This window comes from Agelaius phoeniceus, chromosome 6, assembly GCF_051311805.1.
Source record: "Agelaius phoeniceus isolate bAgePho1 chromosome 6, bAgePho1.hap1, whole genome shotgun sequence".
Lineage (NCBI taxonomy): Eukaryota > Metazoa > Chordata > Aves > Passeriformes > Icteridae > Agelaius > Agelaius phoeniceus.
In genome coordinates, this window is record NC_135270.1 from 3,106,642 (window position 1) to 3,127,783 (window position 21,142).

The 21,142-nt window shown below is 40.3% G+C and overlaps 1 protein-coding gene across 2 annotated transcripts in view; it reads left to right on the forward strand.

The window, feature by feature from the left end:
* The first annotated feature begins 1,298 nt into the window (after positions 1-1,298).
* The window catches only part of PRMT3 (protein arginine methyltransferase 3), a 56,638-nt gene continuing 36,794 nt past the window's right edge, over positions 1,299-21,142 (forward strand). For both annotated transcript variants that reach the window (XR_013182642.1, XM_054634758.2), the window contains exons 1-9: positions 1,299-1,468; positions 2,125-2,207; positions 3,265-3,314; positions 4,380-4,482; positions 4,911-5,064; positions 8,164-8,305; positions 11,823-11,888; positions 17,048-17,169; positions 19,980-20,079. Coding sequence is in view for 1 of the 2 variants with exons in the window: in XM_054634758.2 (XP_054490733.2) it covers positions 1,326-1,468; positions 2,125-2,207; positions 3,265-3,314; positions 4,380-4,482; positions 4,911-5,064; positions 8,164-8,305; positions 11,823-11,888; positions 17,048-17,169; positions 19,980-20,079 (963 nt within the window). In the remaining variant the exon portion in view is untranslated. The remainder of the gene's footprint in view (positions 1,469-2,124; positions 2,208-3,264; positions 3,315-4,379; positions 4,483-4,910; positions 5,065-8,163; positions 8,306-11,822; positions 11,889-17,047; positions 17,170-19,979; positions 20,080-21,142) is intronic.

Sequence of the window (21,142 nt, forward strand, 5' to 3'; positions counted from 1 at the left end):
GATCACAACACCAACCCAAGAAACCACCAACTCAAATAAAGAGTGAGCACACAGCCTAACAACATGAGGAGGAGGAGAATCTTTAAACAATAGGAGATCAAATACTAATTAACAAGAGAACTATGTAACTTGTGGCTAATGAACACTAATTCTTTTGCTGAAATGTGTAAATAGTGTATAACGTATAAACAAAAGTTCTGATAAGTTTTTGTGCTTTATTTGTGGAATAACACCGAGGCTTGTGCAACTGTGAAATAAATAATCGACATCTCTCGAGTGTGCATTATTGGCTTGTAGCACACTGGGTAATGAATCTGAGTTTTGTGGGCAGTCTGGCTGACAAGGTGGTGTTTGATGTTTAGGTAACATCAGTTGAACCTACCATTTTTCTACTCAGATTTAAAGGACCAGTTTGCAAGAGATGCAAATAATCACAGATCTTCGTAAGACATAGGTTTAGATATCTCCTTCCTGCTCCTTTTGTCTATCTTCGTGGCATGAAATACATTTTTTCTTCTTATTTTATCAAGTTCTTTTGGGTCAAGGCTTATACTGTATCAGAAAACAGCATAGTGGAAAAGGGGGAGAGAAACCGATAAAGTTTAGATGAAGAGCTTCCGTGATGCATTTATGCAAGCAAGTAAATGCAATATTTACAAACTGGGGACTCAAGATCATATTTGGTAGTGAGAAAACCCTTTATAAAATTTGTTGGACTGCATTTTCTGATTCCAAAATGTCAAGTCACCACAGGTCGGTCTCGATGACCTCAGAGGTTTCTCCAACCTCATCGCTTCTGTGACTCTGTGCTTCTGTCAGTCGCTAGACCTTATTTAAAAACTGATATTTAAAAGCTCGTGCTGTTCCCTTTAACCCTCCCATGGCAGCCGCGCCGTCTGCGAGACACCAAAAGCCGGGCACGGACGTCGGGATTCCTGCTCCGTGCTGGAACACGGAGCAACCCCGCTGCCTCCTGCGAGGCGATGGCTGAGGGACGGGGCCATGGCTGAGGGAAAAGGCGATGGCTGAGGGACGGGGCCATGGCTGAGGGAAAAGGCGATGGCTGAGGCACGGGGCCGTGGCTGAGGGAAGGGCCATGGCTGAGGCACGGGGCCGTGGCTGAGGGAAGGGGCGATGGCTGAGGGAAGGAGCGATGGCTGAGGCACGGTCCCGCCGTCCCTCTGTACCGCTGCCCCTCTCTCCCGCAAGATGGCGCTGGCCCGGCCACTCAGCGCGGCCGCGGCCGGAGGCTGCGCCAGGGGGCGCGCGCGGCCCCGCTCCGTCCCCGCCGCCGGAAGCGGCGCGCGCGTGGGCGGTGGCGGGACATGGATCCCATGGAGGCTGAGCAGGAGGAGGAGATGCCCGAACTGTCCGACGGCGAGGGCGCCTGGAGCGACGAGGAGGAAGAGGAGGAGGAGGAGCAAGGCGCTGCCGTGGCCCAGCAGACCCGCTGCCTCTTCTGCGACAGGTGGGGGGACGGGGAGCGCGGGGCCCCGTGAGGAGCGCGCTGCTCCGGGTGCGCTGCGCTGCGCTGCGAGCGGCCGGGCTCGGCCCGCGGGAGCGGGATCGGGATTGGGATCGGGAATCGCTGCTTTGTGGCCTCGCTCTGTAGCGTGCTGATCGCATACACGGCTCTCTGGAGCCAGGCGTGTGTTAGATTCGGACTGAAGGAGGGAGGGAGGAACGTGGTAATAATCCCCTCCCCTCGTGCTGAAGCAGCGTGGAGGCTCTTCTCCTTTTCTCTTTCGTCTTTTCCCCGTGGCCAGTATCGAGATGAGAGTTTTTATTTCGATGCACCATATCAAACTGCCCCACCCACCTTGTGTTGGTGTGGTTTTTAGATCTCAGGTTTTAACGCAGGCTTTGCTCTCACATAGTGTTTGGAAATTAACAGGATCTGTGGTTTTGTCAAACAGAATTTTTGTGTTCACTGGCTTTTGTTTCAAAATGTTTGACAAACAAGGTAAAAGCTTTGTGAGGCATGTGAGCCAGTGCCTGGTCATCCTTTCTCAAAGGCAGGAAATGTGTTCTGAATTCCCCAGTAAGTCAGAACAGAGCATATAGCACTCCTAAGTTGGAACTTAATGTGTCAATATTGCATATTTAATAGTTTGTTATTTACAGGTTGTTTAGTTCTGCTGAAGCTGTGTTCTCCCACTGCAAAACAGAGCATCAATTTGATGTTAGTGATGTGATCCAGAAACATGGTAAGTTTTTTTCATGATGTGTCATTCCCTTTTGTGTTTGAGTGTCTCATTTAAAATAAATTGCAAATATTATAATTTGTTTCTGTCTGATCTCATGGTTCACAGCTGAAGCTTCCAAGATTGAATAAGATGAGCTATTGTAGAAAAATGCTTATAAATTTTCTTTATGCTGGCTGCTTCCTGCATGCCTTTTCTACAGGTAAAGCTCTCAACCAGTGACAAAAGTGAGATTGATCTTTGCTGGCTTGTGCTGATTCCTCACTGCCTACTTGATTGACCTGAACCAGACACTGCATGATTGATCTGATCTGATCTGATCTGCTGGGAGCTCTTGCCTCACCAGTGATGCTGTTGTTGGGCTCAGTGTTTAGCAGAGCCCCATGGCTTGTGTCCTTCAGGTGATCACAGGAAGGCTTTCCCTCCCGTGTCTGTTAAATTCTTTTTAGTCAAGTTTAAGGTTGGCTGTCACTTGAACTAGTCATTATATATTGTAAGATCTAGTCTGGTCTGTTTTCTGTCTAAAATCCAAGAAAAAGTATTTTGGGTTTATCTTTGCTGTTCCTGGGGAGAGAACACAGTTAAACTACTATTACTTTTGCCAGGGTGGCAATTTTAAATGAATATTGGTGGGTGTTCTTGGTGAGTAGTATCAGTTTACATTCTTTTAAGCAGAAAGCTAAGAATATGAACAGGGGAGCACAGCAGCCTAAAATGTCATCAAGGTAGCTGGTAGGAGGTAAGAGGGGCTGTCCTGATGTACTTGCTTGCCAGATGGATGAAATCCCTGTCCATAGTACCCGTTTGGATGTGTTCCATTCTTAATTTGTGGCAAATGTATTTGCCCTGAGGGTGAGGATTTCCTGGGTTAGCCCTAAAGAGAAGAAAAACACAGATGGCAAACTTAAGATAGGAAGAGTGCACTAGATAGTGATGTACACCCAAGGGGAAGTTTGAAACAATTACCAATTGAACAGGTAATTAGTATTCACATCACTGTAAAACATGTGGTCTTTTCTGTAATACAAATGCTCTCTTTGTTTTTTTTTTTTCCACTCAGGACTCGATTTTTATGGATACATTAAACTAATAAACTTTGTCAGATTAAAGGTAGGTGTGGCACCTACTACTTCTTTGTTCTGACTCTGGAGAATAGTGATGTGCTTTGTTTCCCCATTTCTAATAATTGTGTGAGATTTTGTATTGAAGTTTTAGAGAAAGAAATCATGGGAATTAAAGTAGCTGTTGATCTGTTTTAATTGTAAATATATTGAATTAATGTGAAATTTTATTTTCAGAAGGGGATGTTGAGATTTGCATAAAGCCTCCATGCTGTGTAGTATCATCTTGTTCTATTCAGGTTTTTTGGGCCTTTGACTCTGCTGTCTCACTTCAGAAATGGGTTCACTTCTCAAGAACTGAAGTTTCTCAGTCCTTGCATGTGTGTTGATGTAAAAACCTTTCCTGCGGGTATGAGCTGGCCAGACCCCTACTTAGTAAGGACAATAGCTGATCCCTCAAGTTACAGAACTTAAAACTCTGGTAAAATTATACCTGAGTCAATGGGAACCTACAGTTTTAAGATGGGTTTTCATATATTTTATGTGTTTTGTGACTTTGTTCCTTCATTATTCCCTTAAAGTTTACGTTAAAACTCAATACCATCTTATCTTACTGAGTAGTTTTTACTTCAGTTTTCCAACCTTAAATCCTCGAGTAGTTATTTAATGCATAACTGTGTAGAGTAGACACAGAAAGGCAAAAGCTGGAGTCCAAAACTGACTTCTCTTTTCTTAACCAAGTATTAACTGGATGGAAACAGGAGAGACAATACAGTGTTTCTGCCTTCTGTTCCTACAGCACTGTTCATGTAAGAACCTGACAGTATTAGTATCTTGGATTTTTTGATTAGCCAAACACCTGAGTGGACTTGGTTGCTGAGAGCAGTGCAATCCTGCAGTTATCCTTCAGTATCTGTCAATGTGCTGTGCATTACTGCTTGCACAGAATTTCTTGGTCCTGGAGCTGCCTGGGCTTTCCCAGCCTTTGCTACAAAGCTCCTTCGGTAATACCCTGCATATTTTACTGTGTGAAAGATTGCCTTGTTTTCTTGAATGAAATTGAAGGGCTGGTGTTTTCAAGGAAACTTAGTGTACATGTTCTTCTCCTGTCTAGAAACCAACTGGAGCATATTTGAGTTCTCTCAGCAGCCCACTGCCTTGGGAAGGAGAGGAGTATTTGAAACCAGAGCTTGAAGATGATCTCCTTCTTCAGTTTGGTAAATAACTGCTTCAGTATGGCTCCTGCATTTTGGGGTAAATGTGGTATTGTTAGAGTTTGTGATCTGTAAAGCATTGTCACTGTTACTTGATTTATGTATCTGAGAAAGTCCACATACTAATTATATCTAATTTAATTATATCTAAACCAAATATCCCTTCTAGAAATAACCAAACACTGGTATTTAAGGAAGCCTGAATTCCGGATTTATTTGCCTTAACTTAGACCCTGTTTCTAGCATATTTGCTTCTTCTGCCTAGGCTTGTGTTTTGTAGTTAGCCCTGTCAAATTCAGTTGTGCCTTTTGTAAAACAACCAGCTTGTACAAAGCATCCAAAGACAGAAAGAGCATGAAGTGTTTATGATCTGCTGCAAACATATCAGAAACATGATTGGTAGGTATTCTTTTTCCTCCCTGTTTCCTCAGACATAGAAGATCTTTGTGAACCTGTAAAAGTTTTGCCTTCTAATGGCTTAAGTGACAGCATGGTGCTCCTGGAACAGTTAAAACATGCGGAACAGAGAGCCAGAGCTGCAGAAGCAGCCTTGGCTAGAGCACAAGATGATCTTCAGAAAATGAAGTAAGTGTCTGAACTGAAGTTTTGGGCTGTTTTTGTTTGATGTGTATTATAGAAGATGTTCATGTTTGAAGGCAAATAGAAATTGAAGGAAGTAGTAGAATGTAACTATGAAATAAACCTTGGGGTGGGACTGTAGGTTTGGCTTGTCTGTTGTAGATGGTTAGTAAATGTCTTGTAGGTGGTTAGTAAAAACTGCACAAAAACCTGCACAGATTGAAAGGACAAAGTATATTTAGGAGAGCTAAGCAAGCACATCACTCAGGTTTTTTCCTTCAGATTGCTCTTTGTTTTTCAGATACCTTTCTGTTAGTTCTTTAGATAGGAATTTAAACACTGAGGATGCACACATTGGAGAAGAGAGAGAGACTGGCAAATTAAATACAGAACTCCAGAGATATTCAGAATATTGGCTTCAAACAGTAGTTGTTAGTAGAGTTCATTTGCAGTTTGGAGAAACTCTCAGTGGAATTAATAAATCAGCTTTTTTTCAGCTGCTTTTGTTTTCGCTATCAGTCAGGACATCCCTGTAGCTACTTCTAAGTCTTGAGGTCTGCATATGGATTGGTGATGCTCATGGATAACACAGAAATATAAACTTCATTTAAATCCCCTACAAGCCTGAGATCACACTGACTGGGCACTGAGGAACTGAAATTATATTTAAGAGACTTGGAAAAATAATTCACATTCATTTGGGTGAGAAGTTAATCAGAAAACCCTTGTGTTGTAAAATAGATTTGAGTTTTTGTTGTACATTTTGACAGTACACACTTGGAGCTACAGGTAACTAAGTACACCAGAATATTTAATGTGTTCAAATCCCCTCAGCTGTGAACAATTATTTATGTCAAAAAGGATCCATTTTATCTTCAGGTGAGTTTGAATTTTGCACACAGTGCTTTTCTGGTATCTCTATGCTTTAATTGATCATAAACAGCAAGAATTAAAGAAATTTATTGTTGTGCTTCAAAAACTTGGGGATATTTTCTGTGTGTCTTTTTGCTTTTTTATGTTCCATTCATTTTCATTTAAAACAAAAAAAACCCCTTGCAGGTTATCGGTAGCAATTTCTTTTGAGCTCTCTAAACTTCAGTGAGGCTTACAGATTTTTTTTTAAAGTAAGTATATCAAGTTATCTGCTCTTGTAAGAGGGAGCCTTTAATTTTTCTTTCTCAATGCAACCTCTTCAATTCAGCAGAGGTCACCTGGCAGCAAAAATAGCCAGATGTAGATCTGATGAAGCAGCACAGTTTTAAATTATGGACAGAGGAGTCAGTTGCATTGTAGTAGTGTAAATGCTGTAATTCAGTGGTTTGTGCTGGAGGTTATTGCACAGAATATTCCACCTGCTCCCTTTCAGGTAAACCTCTGTGAAATAATGACAGTGACATTTCCATAAATCAGGTCACCTCTAGCATTAGATGTAACTTAGAGATTTCAGAGCACAGCTTGTCTATGCTGAGTTTTTTAATCTGTCACCTCTTTGGAGGTGATGGCTTTTGGTTTTACTTATCTTTTTTCTTGATTAAGAAGCCAGCAGGACAGCTCTGTCTTTGGAATTTCTTTGGTGCTTGTGTTGCATGCATATATTAGAGGAACTATTGGCTTAAATAATTTTGAATTGAATCATTTAAATCTCACACAGTACTAATTATACATAATTGTATGTCACAGAATCCATTTTATGAAAGTTTAAAATTGTATCATGTAGATATTTGTACGAAAGTAAAGAAAATGCAAAGTCCTGTGGTAAAGAGCAATATTTAAAAAAGATCCAGACCATTTCTGTGTAAAAGAATATAGGAAGTTTCTGAAACTGACAAAATTTCAATACAAAATCCCTTACCATGTTCTCTTCCCCATCCAAAGTAGCTGAGCAGGGAGGTATTTGAAATATCAGGAGTGAATATTTTTGGTTTTGTTCTTCTGTAAGGAAGATATTGGTAATGAGATTGTTCCCTACAGTTTCTATATGTGAAGTTCCCATTTAAGAAAGTATGGTCACTGTTAAAGGTGAGTGTCAGAGGCTTTGGGGTGGTCTGGGATGCAGCTTCTGTTGCTGTTGCACTGTAGACCCTGGAGGAATGTTGTCTGGCTGAAGTGTGTTTGCTTTTTCTCTTCATTGTGGGTGTAGTATGATCTGCTTGTTAATGTCTAATAGTGTTTTCATGATAAACCTCTTGATTTGTGTATTTTGTCATCAAACCTGCTTTGGGGAATGAGAACATGGAATTACAGAATGGTTGAGTTGGAGGGGACCTTAAAGCTCATCCAGTTCTGAACAGGAGCACCTCCCAGGTTGCACAGAGCCCCATCCAGCCTGGCCCTGGACACTTCCAGGGATCCAGGGGCATCCACAGCTGCTCTGGGCACCCTGTGCCAGGGCCTCACTGCCCTCACAGTAAAAAATTTCATCCTAATATCCAGTCTGAACCTACAGTCTTTGGGTTTAAAAGCCATTTGTCCTCGTCCGAAGTCCCTGTCCATATTTCTTGTAGCCCTTTTAGGAACTAAGAGGCACAGTGGGTTCACCCTGGAAGTTTCTTTTCCCCGAGCTGAGCAATCCCAGCTCTCTCAGCCTTTCTTTACGTGTTGAAGGAATGCAAGAGCAGGGAGGAGGGAAAATAAGCAGCATAAAATTCAAGTAATAAATTGAATTTTAAGCTTTTTTTTCTTTTCACCCAAATGCCTCAGTTTTCAAGTGCTTCCTTCTCCCTTCCAGTAGTCACCCAGTGTTGTGTGGGCTGCAGTTCTTGTGCTCTTTGTGTTTAGTCCATATCTGCATCACACAGCCTGAAACACCTTGACACTGCAGTGCTGGCTTTTATACCAGCAAGTTCAAAATAGATACTTCTGCCTTAAAAATAGAAACTACCCCCCAATATTTCACTGCTGATAGTTGCTTGTTGTCAGCAGAAAGCTGGGCTTGCCGGGGGGGGCTGCAGCAGCCGCGAGGAGCCTGCAGAGGGAGGATGTGCACACCTAAAGCTGCTGCTGCTGCATTCATTCCTGCCTTCTCCCAAGCCCTTCCCCCCTGCCCGGCCTCCTTGCCATGGTCCCATAAACACGTCTCAAGGGTATATTTCAAACTGATTGCAGACAATTTGCTCAGGACTTTGTGATGAACACAGATGTCAGGAGCAGCTCGTCGGGCAGCACCATTGCAGACCTTCAGGAGGACGAGGATGGCGTTTACTTCAGCTCCTATGGGCATTATGGGATACACGAGGAGATGCTAAAGGTCAGAGAGTCATCGCCACTGCACCTTCCTAGGGCTGAAGAGGAGAGGTGGAATCAAGTGGGCTGTGTGCCCATAAATATACTGCAGAGCAGCTGCATTTTTAACCCCTTCTGTCCAGGAGAGGTTTTTTGGTGGTACTTAGGCTAAGAGATCATTTTTCAGTTTTATTTCCTTTGTGTAAGCTCTACTTACGGGAAGGGTTAGGAACAGAAAATCATTTACAGTTATGCTTGATAGTATTGGCTTGATAGAGCCAATAGTTCCTCTAATATATGCATGCATATATTAGAGGAACTATTGGCTTAAATAATTTTGAATTAAATAATTTAAATCTCACCCAGTGCTAATTATACGTAATTGTATGTCACAGAATCATTTTTATGAAAGTTTAAAATTGTATCATGTAGATATTTGTACGAAAGTAAAGAAAATGCAAAGTCCTGTGGTAAAGAGCAATATTTTAAAAAGATCCAGACCATTTCTGTGTAAAAGAATATAGGAAGTTTCTGAAACTGACAAAATTTCAATACAAAATCCATTACCATGTTCTCTTCCCCATCCAAAGTAGCTGAGCAGGGAGGTATTTGAAATATCAGGAGTGAATATTTTTGGTTTTGTTCTTCTATGAGGAAGATATTGGTAATGAGATTGTTCCCTACAGTTTCTATATGTGAAGTTCCCATTTAAGAAAGTATGGTCACTGTTAAAGTGAACTATTGGCTTAAATAATTTTGAATTAAATGTGTCACCTGTGCCACAGCCCTACCTTGCCAAAAGCAGCTTTTTCCTGCTGTTTAAAACATGAAGGATAAAACATAATACAGACAGTGAATATTTTTGTTCAGTTTTACATTTTCCTTATAATTGAAATTTCTTAGGCAAGACCATTTCTCAAATATTGTGGTTTTCTCTTGCACTTTGTAAACAGAAAATGGTACTTGTGCATGGTTTGGTGTATTGATAGCATGACAATGAACTGTCATGTTCATGAACATGCTGGAGCAGCTCCTTTCATATGCTAAAGATTAAAAAAAGTTTATGCTCAAATCTTCTCAAAGACAAACCTATGGATGTCCTTTTAACTTTAAAATAAGAAAAAACAAGCAGAAAGCCCAACAGCTTAAAATTACCTTGTAAATTAAAATGTCTTAATGCTTCCTTTCAGAGATGATGTCATAGTTGTGAGAGTTATAAGCAGTTTTATCATTTTAAGGCATAAATAAATAAAAGTTCCTGTCTAAAGTCAAGGCAGAATACAGAGCTGTGAAGTGAATTTGTGCCTGCAGCTGGCATATAAAGCTTTCAGCTTTGTAAATCATTTAGTGGCCCCAATGCAGAAATACACATGAATATGTGTTGAGAGTAGTGTGACTGTGAGGTTATTATTAAGGGGAGGAGATTTTACAGAAGCACAGAGATGGCTGCAGAACTAGAAGAATGTTTTCTGAAATGTATGGTCTGTAGAAATACAACTGAAACGTAAGTTGAAGATAAATAAAAAGATAGGTGTTTGGTTTTACAGCTTTGTAAAGCTGTCATTTGAGATAATGTAGGTAGAGGATGAGGAAGCCTTTCTGTTGGCAAATAAAGTTTACAGAAAATCTGCATCTCTGCACAAGGAGATTGGTACAAAATTGTATTTTACTGATTTAAGGGTATGTTTGTCAGAATGCATTTAAGAAGACTTTTGACTTTCCAAAACATAGGATAAGGATTGCTTTTATTGTGTGCACATTGAAATTTTTTCTTTATGCAAGGCATTCACTTAGGGTTTTTTTCCTCTTTACCTTATTTACATAAATATAGTGGCTTACTACATTAACATTTTTAAGAAAGCAGTCTTGCTGTCTGAATGTAAGCCCATTTCTGAAATCTTTTTTGTCCTTATGCCTGGCAGTGGTAAGACAAAATTTCAATTTGGGGTATTTTTCTGCAAATACTTGAGAGGTGGAGCAAGAACATTGTTACTTCACACTTGCCGAGTCACTGGTGTTGTGACCAGTGTCACCCTTACTCTACCTTTTTGTTTGAGAATTTCTTGGCTGTCATCTTAATGATTTTTTTCACCATTTTACTTAAACCAAGAAAGCATTACATGGAAAAGTTGAGTGGAGAAGGGGATTGGTGAATAGAATCCCAGAGTGCTTGGCTGTGGCTACAGCTGCTTTGAGTTGGGGCAGTGCTGAAGCCATGTGAAGGGGCAGGAGGCAAGGCTGAAAGCTTTCCAGCTGGCTGCTTTCTCAATTGATTATTTATTTTTACACTTCTTTGGTCCTCCCAGCAAATCCTAGTATATACTGCAGTAGTTGAAGTACTAAAAATAGTTGCTCTGAACATCATAGCAAACCAATATGGTTTTAAAGGGTCAGGGTTCTGTTATTACCATTAATTATGCAGGATTTTAAAGCAGAAGTCTCTGAAATAAACCCCAGCTGCTTCTTTGGGTTGTGTGTGTGATTGTACTTTTACACATAGAGCTGGATTTTAGGATTTTCAAGCCTCAAAACAATTTTTTGTCACCAAAATTTTGATTATCATAAAAATGTTCCTGTCACTGTTTTTGATCTTGTTCTTTTATTAAAATAGACTTTGTTCTTTCTCACTGTAGAAAACTTCTGTTCTCTGTTATTTCTAGAAATTCTTAACTTGCTGTAGTAGAAAAATTCCCTAGATTTAGTAAAAGTACTGGGATTTTATACTTCAGCATTTTTAACACTAGACAAAAAATTGCTGATTTTTTTATTTGTCTCTAGCACTTGAACTGTGACAGTAACTCCAAAACCTATACTTGGCTGTCAATTTGTGTACCTGCTGATGCATGTTAAGAGAATCAATGTTTTAACAGATTACCTTGCAGGTAAACTGAGCTATGCTGCAGGCTTTTTTATACTAAGATACTATATATGTTTTGTTCTAGGCTTGAAAATATTGCAGCTTCTCTGGCCCTGTTTGTATTTCAATCAAACTTATTTACTGTGTTTGGACTTTCATCAAATGGGCTGTATAGCTTTAACTACTAGCTTGCCATCAGGATTGCAAATCTGCAGCTTGTTCAGAAGTAAAACCAAGTTAATTTGATGCATAACTTTTTTTTTTACAGAAATCTCCATGTCACAGGGGTGTCAGAGAACAAAATGATACAAAACATTTTATGAGCATGTGATTCAAATGTTCACAATTTTCTATTTAAGTTGGTGTAATATTGTCACTCTATTACTGCTGTTCCTTGTTAGTGATGAACAGGTGTTAAGATCTTTGAAACATTCAAAAGAAAAGGCAGAATCAGGAAATCATAAAATAGTTCCTTATTTTTCCTCCAGCTGAGGCAACTGGCTTCATTTGCTGCAGTAAATTCTGCAATATTATCATACAGAAGTGTCATGATTGCAGTGCCCATGTAAGTACAGCATGTGCAAAGCATCTGTAGCCAAGCTGAAAAGCAAGTTGTTCAGCATTTTTGAACTTTCTGCTGTACCTAAGCAGAAAAAGTGAACCCTGTTTGTTCTTTGACTGCCAGGATAAAGTCCGTACGGAGAGCTATCGCGACTTCATCTATCAAAACCCACATATCTTCAAGGACAAGGTGGGTACCACTGCCCAGAAGATCCAGTCATTTCTGTGGTTTATTTTGTCTCAAATGGTAGAAAAGCTGCAGGTTAGCTAGTCTGTAGCTCTGGGAATGGAGATTCCAGTGGCAGGATTTGATCTGATGCGCTCTGGCTGGTTTAGGTGGTGGAGAGCTGCTGGAGGGTGCAGCGTGCTGATAAGAGCAGTGCTGATCTCTATTGTCATTGTGCTGTGTGCCGTGGCAGGGAGCTCATTCATTATCCTGGCAGGGTGAAGTTGAGCCTCTCTTGTCGAGGATATTAGGTGCAATCTCTCTGAGGGCTCTTCACCAGGATTAAGTGAATTTCTATGTATGCCTGATACAGTAAAAATGTCCTGGAAGCCCTGTGTAATTAGGGCTGGGAAAGAATTCATGTGGAACTGATTTTTTTGAATTAGTGCTGTTTCGTGTCTCCAGACTGGGTGGTTATTGTTAAAGGGCTTGGAACTGTGAGCTAGTCCTTCATTTGCAGTGAGGAGGCATTTCAGTGATAGGATCTTACAGTGGTTATGACCCCTGTACAGTAATAATCCTCTTGTCTTTTGTATCTCTGCTGGCTGTTTCTAATGAGTTTGTTGTGTTTTGAGCTTATAGAACCATAGGATGGTGTGGGTTGGAAGGGGCCTGCAGGATCATGCAATTCCAATCTTTCTGCCCTAGGCAGGGACACTTTCCACTAGACCAGGTTGCCATCCAACCTGGCCTTGAATGGTTTTCTTCAGGGATGGGGCATTCACACTTTATTTCTAGGTGACCTGTGCTGGGCCCTCATCACCCTCACAGGGAAGAATTTTTTCCTAGTATCCTATCTAAGCCTACTCTCTTTCATTTATTCTGTCACTCTAGGCCCTTGTAGAGAGTCTCTCTTCATCTTTCTTTTAGGCTCTTTTCAGGTACTGGAAGGCAACAATTAGGTCACCCCAAAGCATTCTCTTTTTCAGGCTGAACAATCCCCATCCTCTGAGCCTTTCTTTGTAGGAGAGATGAGAGAGCAGTTCTGTCCTGACAGAAAGTATTTCAGTGTTTGATAGTGCCTATTCCTTGTATGTCTCACCTTAGTTTTCAATTGGCAACTATAGCAGAAAAAAAAAAAGTAAATAGTTTTCTTCCCTTTTTTGCCTCAATTCATGTCACAAGCCTGTTTCTACTAAACATTTCTGAACTCTTTGATTATAGTGAGAGAACAAGCAAAAGTGTCACAGAGTTATGCCACCAGGTGACTGCGTCGGTGGGCAGCTCATCCAACAAAGCAGAAAGATCAATAAAGGAAAGAAAACTTTCACAGATGCCCCTAAAATTGATAACTGCAGGGTTTTGCAGGTTAAGACTGATCTGAAGTTACACAGAATGTGAGGCCTTGTGGAACAGTAATTTTTCATGATTGATAGTGTGTCTCCTGTGTATGGACACTGGGGACATTCAAAACAAAACATGGAGTAAGAGTTAGAGTCAGTGATGCTTCAGCCCCAGGAGTAGATCCCCATGCTCAGGAAACAGCTTTGGCAGTGTGTGTGCTTACTCTGCTGTGAAAGCATTCAGCTGCTCTGAAGAAAAGCTCAAGTATCCCAACATACACAAACTGATTTCTGAACGTGGTTTTTGCAGCAGTTTATTGATCAAGGTTACCTCAAATTCATGGTGCATCCAAAGCCATCATGGTGTGTTGAGGTTGAACTGAAGGACAGAATCTCAGTTGCTTTGATTCCCAGTATGCCCCACCCATGTGACCAGTGTCCTGCTTAACTTGTGTCTCTGGTTTCAAAGATCTTAATGTACCATTTCTCTTGGTACATTGCTAGAAAATAAATGAAGTTTTCTGCAGAAATCTGGCTTTGAAGTGACATCTGTTACAGGCTTCTGCTGAAGGAGCTGTGTAGAATACTTTGTTTAGCTTAATGTGTTGTAGAATGCTCTCAGGACTATACTAATGAGTGAAAATTCCAAAGGCTGTTTTCCCTTTAATTTTAATAACAATTAAAAAAAAATGAGGGAAAAGTCTGATACTTCATTTCTTAGAACTCTCTTATGGTATTCCTCCCTGGAAAATACATACTAATGGTTTTTGGTTTTTTTCTGAATGGTGAGGTAGTTTGGAAGTAGCTTGTCCAAAAAGCTGAATTTTTATACTCACTTTTGATGCAAGTCTGCATCCTAACCTTTAGGATACTAAAGAAGAAGTGTGATTGCATGCTGATAGATGATAACAGACTACCTAGGTTTGTTTATTATGCATATTTTATTCAGAACCAGCCAATTTGTTTGTTCTGTCTCAGCTTTCAAAATAAATTAAAGCTTGAACAAATCCTGCTTGCTGCCTTTGTTTTCAACCTGTCAAATGTATTTGAGATTAGAATGGGACAATTCAGATTACCTGGTAGGAGTAATGAAGGTGGCTGTACTCAGTAAAAGGAAGTGTGGTCCATTTTACAATGAGAGTATTATTGAGTGGAAAAATAATTTAGTAAAGTGCTGTTGCCATGCTTAGTTTTCATTGTAAGACTGAAATCTGAGGCAAGCATCAGTGCCATATTCAGGGAATAAAATAAACTTTTAAACTAGTGTCCTACTAAGAGTTCATTGATGAGATGAATTTAGTTGGCCAAAGTCCCTGGCCTCCTGTTTTTCTGAGTTTAAGGCAGGCTGTCACTGCAAGCAGGACATGAGTTCTGCTCGGACTGCAGAGGAGCATGTGAAGCTGCAGTGTGTGGTGGTGTAGTGAAATCACCTGTGCAGCTGCTCAGGCCTTTGCTGAGAGGCCATATGTGATCACTGCAAGAACATGTGGGCTGTAGGCCCTTGTCCTTAGGCTAATTGATGATCTCCCTGCTTGTCTTTCCCTTCCTCACACGGATTCCAGCTTGTCTGTTTCCCTCCAGTGCCTCTTTTCCATCCCATCCCCTGCCTAAGGCTAGATGAGTTCCATCTGGGTTTTTAAGTGACCGGGGCAGCTGTCCAACATGGTGTCTGTTTTGATTTTTTTCCAATTTGTGGTGATTGCTCTCTTTCATGCAACTGTACATCAAGATGATTCTTTCACAGTGGTTTATTTTTGGCTGTGACTTCCAGCTGTCATGGCTCAGTGATTTTGTTAACTACCATAGGTGAAATGTTAGGTGATGTTGGAGGGTGTGAGATTTCAGCAGCTGCAAGAATATTGATTTTTATTTTCTATTCCTGTCTCCAGCAGATTCACAGTTTAGGGATTTCTCTCATTTCTGAGTTGCAGAGTTGACTCCTTTTGAAACAAGGCTACAAAAGAGTTGCAGGTGGAACAAGTAACTCTATCCACAGCTTCCCTCTGCACAAGCTGCTGTAAAACGCCATAATACTGATGGTTTTTAATCTGTTTCCAGGTTTGAAGTGGCTCTAGAGAGACAGGTGGTAGTCAGTGCTGCAGTCACTGCTTCCCAGACCACCACAGCAGCAGCTCCCTTATGCTGTACAGCTAAGGATGAACAGCTGGTTTTGTTCATGCTGGCTTCAGGATCATTGTTCTGTGTCCATCCTCAGAATGTACAGAGTTGTATACAAGGGAGGCAGGCAGACCTGAGGTGCAGAGCATTCCAGTATTTGCTTTGCTGCTCTTGGTCATGTGAAATGCAAGGTTTTCCTATGCCAAAGTGAGAGTGATCAGTAAATGATAAGCTGGAAAGTGTATCAGCAGCAGGGTGCATTATTGCTTTATTTTTTTGTATTTTTAAAAATATTTTGTAAAATGGGATTGTAGTTCTCAAATATGGGATTGGTCAGTGAGGGATTTGATGCCTTCTTTGGAAAAATGTTTAATGTAATGAAAGCTGTGAGGGTATGTTTAACAGCACTCTGTGCTGTGAGGAGAAAGAGATGGTGAAATCAGTTTTCCTTTCTAATAAATTCTTGCTGTGACTGGTAATTCTGACTCAGTGCTCTTGTTAACTTAAGCATGTTTTAAGTTGTACTTTCATTTTAGGTCTTATGTATGGGAAAGTAAGTTCTTTCTTTACAGTTCTGGTTCTGTTCATGCTTAAATGCTGTACATGAGATGAGTGGCTCTATGTAGTGTTTAGAAAACTTATTTTGATTTTCAGATTTCAGAACAGTTTTGGGTTTAGTGCTGTGAGTTTTTTAACACCATTAGTAAAGCTTAGCTATATCAGATATGAGGCTAACAATAAGACCATTGATGATCTGGCCAATGCAATAAAATACACCCTCAGAATCTCCAGAGATGCCTTTCAGCCCCAATAATGATGTGAAAAGATCAAGCCTGGAACTCAGCTTAAAAATCTACTGTAACACATTCATTAGGTTTGTAGCTGTTGAGAATTTCCAGCAGTTACAAGAAATACATTATTACGATAGCAAGGCCTGAGAAGTGCTACTTAGTAAAATATCTGTGAAGCTTCAAACTGCTGGCCCCTCAACTCCCTTAGTCATAAATTCAGGACTCTTTTCCTGGTTGCTTCACATTTTTGAACTTTTCAGTCTTCCTGTAGTAGCTGATACGTATAGAAAAACCCATGCATTTCCATGGATCTTATGGCATACTCTTTCCAGCTGTAGTGGTGAAATTCACTCTTTCACGAAAACTCTAGGGATTCCATCTTAACTGGATTTTTTTTTTTACTCTTTTTTGATTATAAATAATGCTAAACAGAAAATAGTTTCAGGTGTTAAAACTGTGCCAGTGACCATTTTAAAATTTAGTCATCTAGAGCCATAGCTGTTTTGAGGCAGTGTCACCATGTCTGGCAGAGGATTCCTAAATAAAGTTTCTGAATAGACTTTTAATTAAAAACTGCAGCTAGAATATGTTTTCTCAGTTCAATTATTAGTGATTCAGTGATTAAAATTGCTCAGGCTATAATTTCCTTTTTTTCTCTTCGTGTAACATTTTAGGTGTTTCCCACATTCTTGCTTGCTGCTGTTTCCCATGGGACAGGGTTAATCTGCAGCTGGAATTAGTGGGCTTCATTGTGTGCCTGGAAAAGGTGGTAGAGGGGGAGTTAGAGCTGCAGTTTGATTTGGATGTCTCTGCATGCAACAGTAAGACTTTAGTATATGTCAGTATATGCCATCTCACTGATGTAGCAAGAGGTGTAGAAAAATCATAGCAAGGGAAATAAGATTGTTTTGCTTTCATTTATTCCTTTCAGGTGGTTTTGGATGTTGGCTGTGGAACTGGAATTCTCTCCATGTTTGCTGCCAAAGCGGGTGCCAAGAAAGTGATTGGAGTTGACCAATCTGAAATCATCTATCAGGCCATGGACATCATTAGGTAGGAGAAGTTGTGGTTGTTAGTTTTCTGTTTCTTTATAGGAATTTAAAACGTTTTCTATAATTTCTCTGTGTTGCAGAAAATAAAGGGCCTACCCTGTCAACTGCTCTCCCCTAATCCGGCAGTGCTGAGGGTGCATCTTGTCCAGTTAGGTCTCTAAGGGTGTTCATTAGTATCAGAACTAGCACTGAGCCTGAGGGACACCTCTGGTACCTGGCTACCAGTTAGGATTTGTACTCCTCTTCCCAACTCTTGAACCTCATGGCCTAGGCCCAACTCCTCATTCATTCATCCACTCCACATGTCACTCATTTGCCTCTGGAGGATATTTAGGGAGGCTGAGCGTGTGTAAAAATCAAGCAGTGACATCTGAAGACTTACAAAGGATTTCCTAGGATGAGGTAGGAGGAGTGTATTGTCCATGTGCACTGTTGATAGCTGAAGCCTCTATGTTTTTTCATTGAGGATGATTTTGTAAGAGCAACTGTGAGAATAAAATCCAGGTAGATACTGAAGAATTTGGGAGTGAAGTAATGCTATCTGTGGGAAATTTGTTAGGTACCACTCACACATTGGTGCTGCAGCACTGCACACTTGGATGCTGTAAAATTACTCCAATATCTGCTTGGGAAAAGCACCATGTTGAACCTTAAGTGCATGTTTGAAATAAATACTTAAAATACTTCTCTGGCACAAGAACTCATTCCTTAAACAGAACCTTTCCTGTGAGTTCCTGACATCTTCAGAATGCTTGCAGATGTGAAATAGTGTTTTATATCTAATGTACTAGATTACAAATTTAGGGCTGTTTTAACTTTCAACAAGTACATAAAGTCTTTTGGGTGTTATTTTTACTTAGGGGAGAGTAGAAGTAACAGTCAGTATGTATTATTCTTTGGGGAGGAGAAGGGCAGGCCTCTAAGAAAAGCAATGAATCAAAACTCTTAAGAGTGATGAATTGCCACTTGAAGTATGCAGCAAATAATCAGTAAGGCTGCACATTTAGAGGTACTTTCTCCTATACAAGGTGCAATTCACATTAAAGTCTGCAGTTCACAATCAAAACAATTTATATTTGTCTGTTTGAAGCTACTTTTTGTAAAGGAATAAAGCTGACAAAGTTGCAGTGGAATAACAAATATTTATTGGAACACTAAACAACTCTGTAGCTTAAAAAATGACTGTTGGGGCACACACTTCCACCTGTGATTCAAGTGTGTGCTCAATGCTTTTGTCCTTCCCAGAATTCAGGTTAATTTCTAGCATGCTAATTACTGGAAACAGTGCAACCCATGTGTGTAAGTGAACCAGAATACATAGCCTGAGTAGCATTAAAAATAAACTTACTTTAAACTAAATGATTGCATTTTCTTTTTCTTGCTGTGAATAGTCCCTGTAAAATTTCTAGCACAGTGAATTACTTGATTTTTGTCATTCATCACTGTTAAGCTAGAATAGGAAGTTGAAATAGACTTCCTAAATAACATCTCAGTTTTTCCTACAATGTGTAAACTACATTGGTTGGTTTGGGTTTTTTTAAACATATAATTGAAAACAGGTATGTAGTGAATTAATCCTTTTCCTCTCTGTTGTTTTAAATCATGTCCTTGGATGTGGTCATTTAGAAAGTTATCTTTAGATCTCTTTTAGTTCTTCTTAAATTATTGTTGTGGGTGGTAGCTCTTTAACATTCCTCACTTGGAACTTCTCATTTTACTTCTGTTTAGACCATTGAATATGATATTAGTAATGAACTGCTATCCTCTAACAGAAAACTGTCTTGTGTAGAGGATTTAATTTGTCTTTGCAACAGCCCAAGTGTTAAGGGAGCCCTTTGACCTTTTCCTTTCCCCTCCCTTCATACTGATCGTTCTTCCATTGTCTCTTGGATTGAATTTTTAATGTCATTACTGGTCTGCATTGAAAGGCAGCCAGAATGTAAGAGTAAGATATCAGGAGAGGGAGGGAAGGGCCAGAGATAAGAACTGCAGCGGGAAGATAAATTTCTGTGGCGAGAACACTTTTCTGCCCTCTCTAACAACAGCCATGGTAATAAAGATAAGTGCAAGAAGACTAATATGGTTTGCCAAGAAGAGAAGCAGTACATTTCAAGCATTTACACCCTGACTAATTTCACCATCATGCAGTTCTTGTTTCAAAAGCTGTAGTCCTGTCCCAGTCCCTCCCTCCTTACGCAGGATGCTTGTACCATGACGTGCATGTGAGCTAATCCCCGATCACTGCAGGTACTGAACATTGCAGGTGCTTTTGCCCAAACCCCAGTGGGGATTTACTGTGCAATAACTGTAGGACTGATTTAGAGGGAAGCTCTGTTCTCAGTGACTTTGCAGCTGGTTTGGTTAAATAAAAGAACGAGTCATGCAAAACAGCTTTGCAAGGAAGTTAATTTCCACTGCCGTCCTGGTGTGGTGAGTAGGCTCTGGTTGCTGTGGAGGTCAGAGGAGGAGAAATGGAAACAAGCAACTTCTAAATAAAGAGGAGCAGCAGTTTTAAATTGTCTTCTCTGTTTTCCTGCTTTCTGAAGCTTGCCTATTTGCATGCATGGCACGTTGGAGGTATACAGATGTACTGCCTGCCATCTTCTCCCAGCACTAAATCTGATGCAATTTTTAGCCACTTGGAAATGTTCCCTCTGAAATAAAACTGAGGAATAGTACATTCTAGTGCTTCTTGATTAGTTAAACCAAAAAGTTTCTGAGGGGAAGAATGAGAAATATAGATGTCAGTATGGCTCTCTTGACAGCATAAATTGGAAATATAAGCTAATTTGTTTATGTTTTGACTTGCAGATTAAATAAACTTGAAAAGATCATTACATTAGTCAAAGGAAGAATTGAGGAAGTTGATCTGCCTTTGGAAAAAGTGGATGTAATTATATCTGAGTGGATGGTAAGGTGCATGGCTATTCTTTTCAAGTTATTTTCAGGAAAAAGATGTGTTTTATTTCATTTGAAAAGTTGGATTTTTTTAACCAAGCATTTATTTATTATTCCAGCAGTGTCTTTGACAATGTCAGAGATGGGATGACAGTCCTGATTATGTGGTACTAGGACACAATTCCTGGTCCCTCTTGCTCAAGCTCTTTCAAGTCAAGCTTCTCTAAGTACAGTTGAGCTGCTCTAGGTGCAGCAAGTTTCAGTTATGAAGTTGGTTTGGAAATCTGTGAAGCACTAAGTCATACTGTTGTGGCTGCTCAGGTGAAAGCAATGGAGAAATATTGTATTAGTCATCTAGCCAGCTCATTCTGATAGGTAAAATACCTTCAGTCTGCAAATTCAGCTAAGGACTCTCCTGACAGTGCAGGAAAGGTGATAAGGAGGGGAAGGGCTGCCTCTGGAAATCTGCAAATACTGGGAGAGCTTGAAAACAATGTTGCTTTTCATTGCTGGGTTTCAGCATGGCAGTAAAAACACTGGTTCAAAAGTACAAAAGAAGTGTGATGGACAGCAGTGTGTAAATGAGCCATCTCCTGGAATCCATTGGGTTTCAGCTGTTGGCCTGTTACCTTTGTTGTGGGGTGGCCAGGTGCTTACACCCCTGTCCTTGCTACCTGCCATTAATCCTAATAAAGAAATCTGTGTTACAAAACCCAGTGCCAGCCTGAGTTTCATAGTGACATAGGAATGCCTGTTCCCTATCAAAAATGTGGTAGGAAACATCTCTTTGAACTGGTTTTTTGTGAACTTCTGCTATTCAGTATCCTCATATTACAGGACTTCAAAAAGCACTTCAAAGCACAGGTTTTCTTCATGTTACTTCCAGCTGCTGGGACTTAAAAATTCCTTTCTGCCTGAAATTTAAGATCAGGAATGAAAGCTTATATTCAATGTTACTTGTTTCTTTGTGGGGTTTGTTTCTTTTTTTTAACAAACTGTGGCTGTTCTGTTACGGCCTTTGGTGGGGAGGTCATGCACTCATCTGTGAATCCATATGTATCTACCTGTTTTTCAGG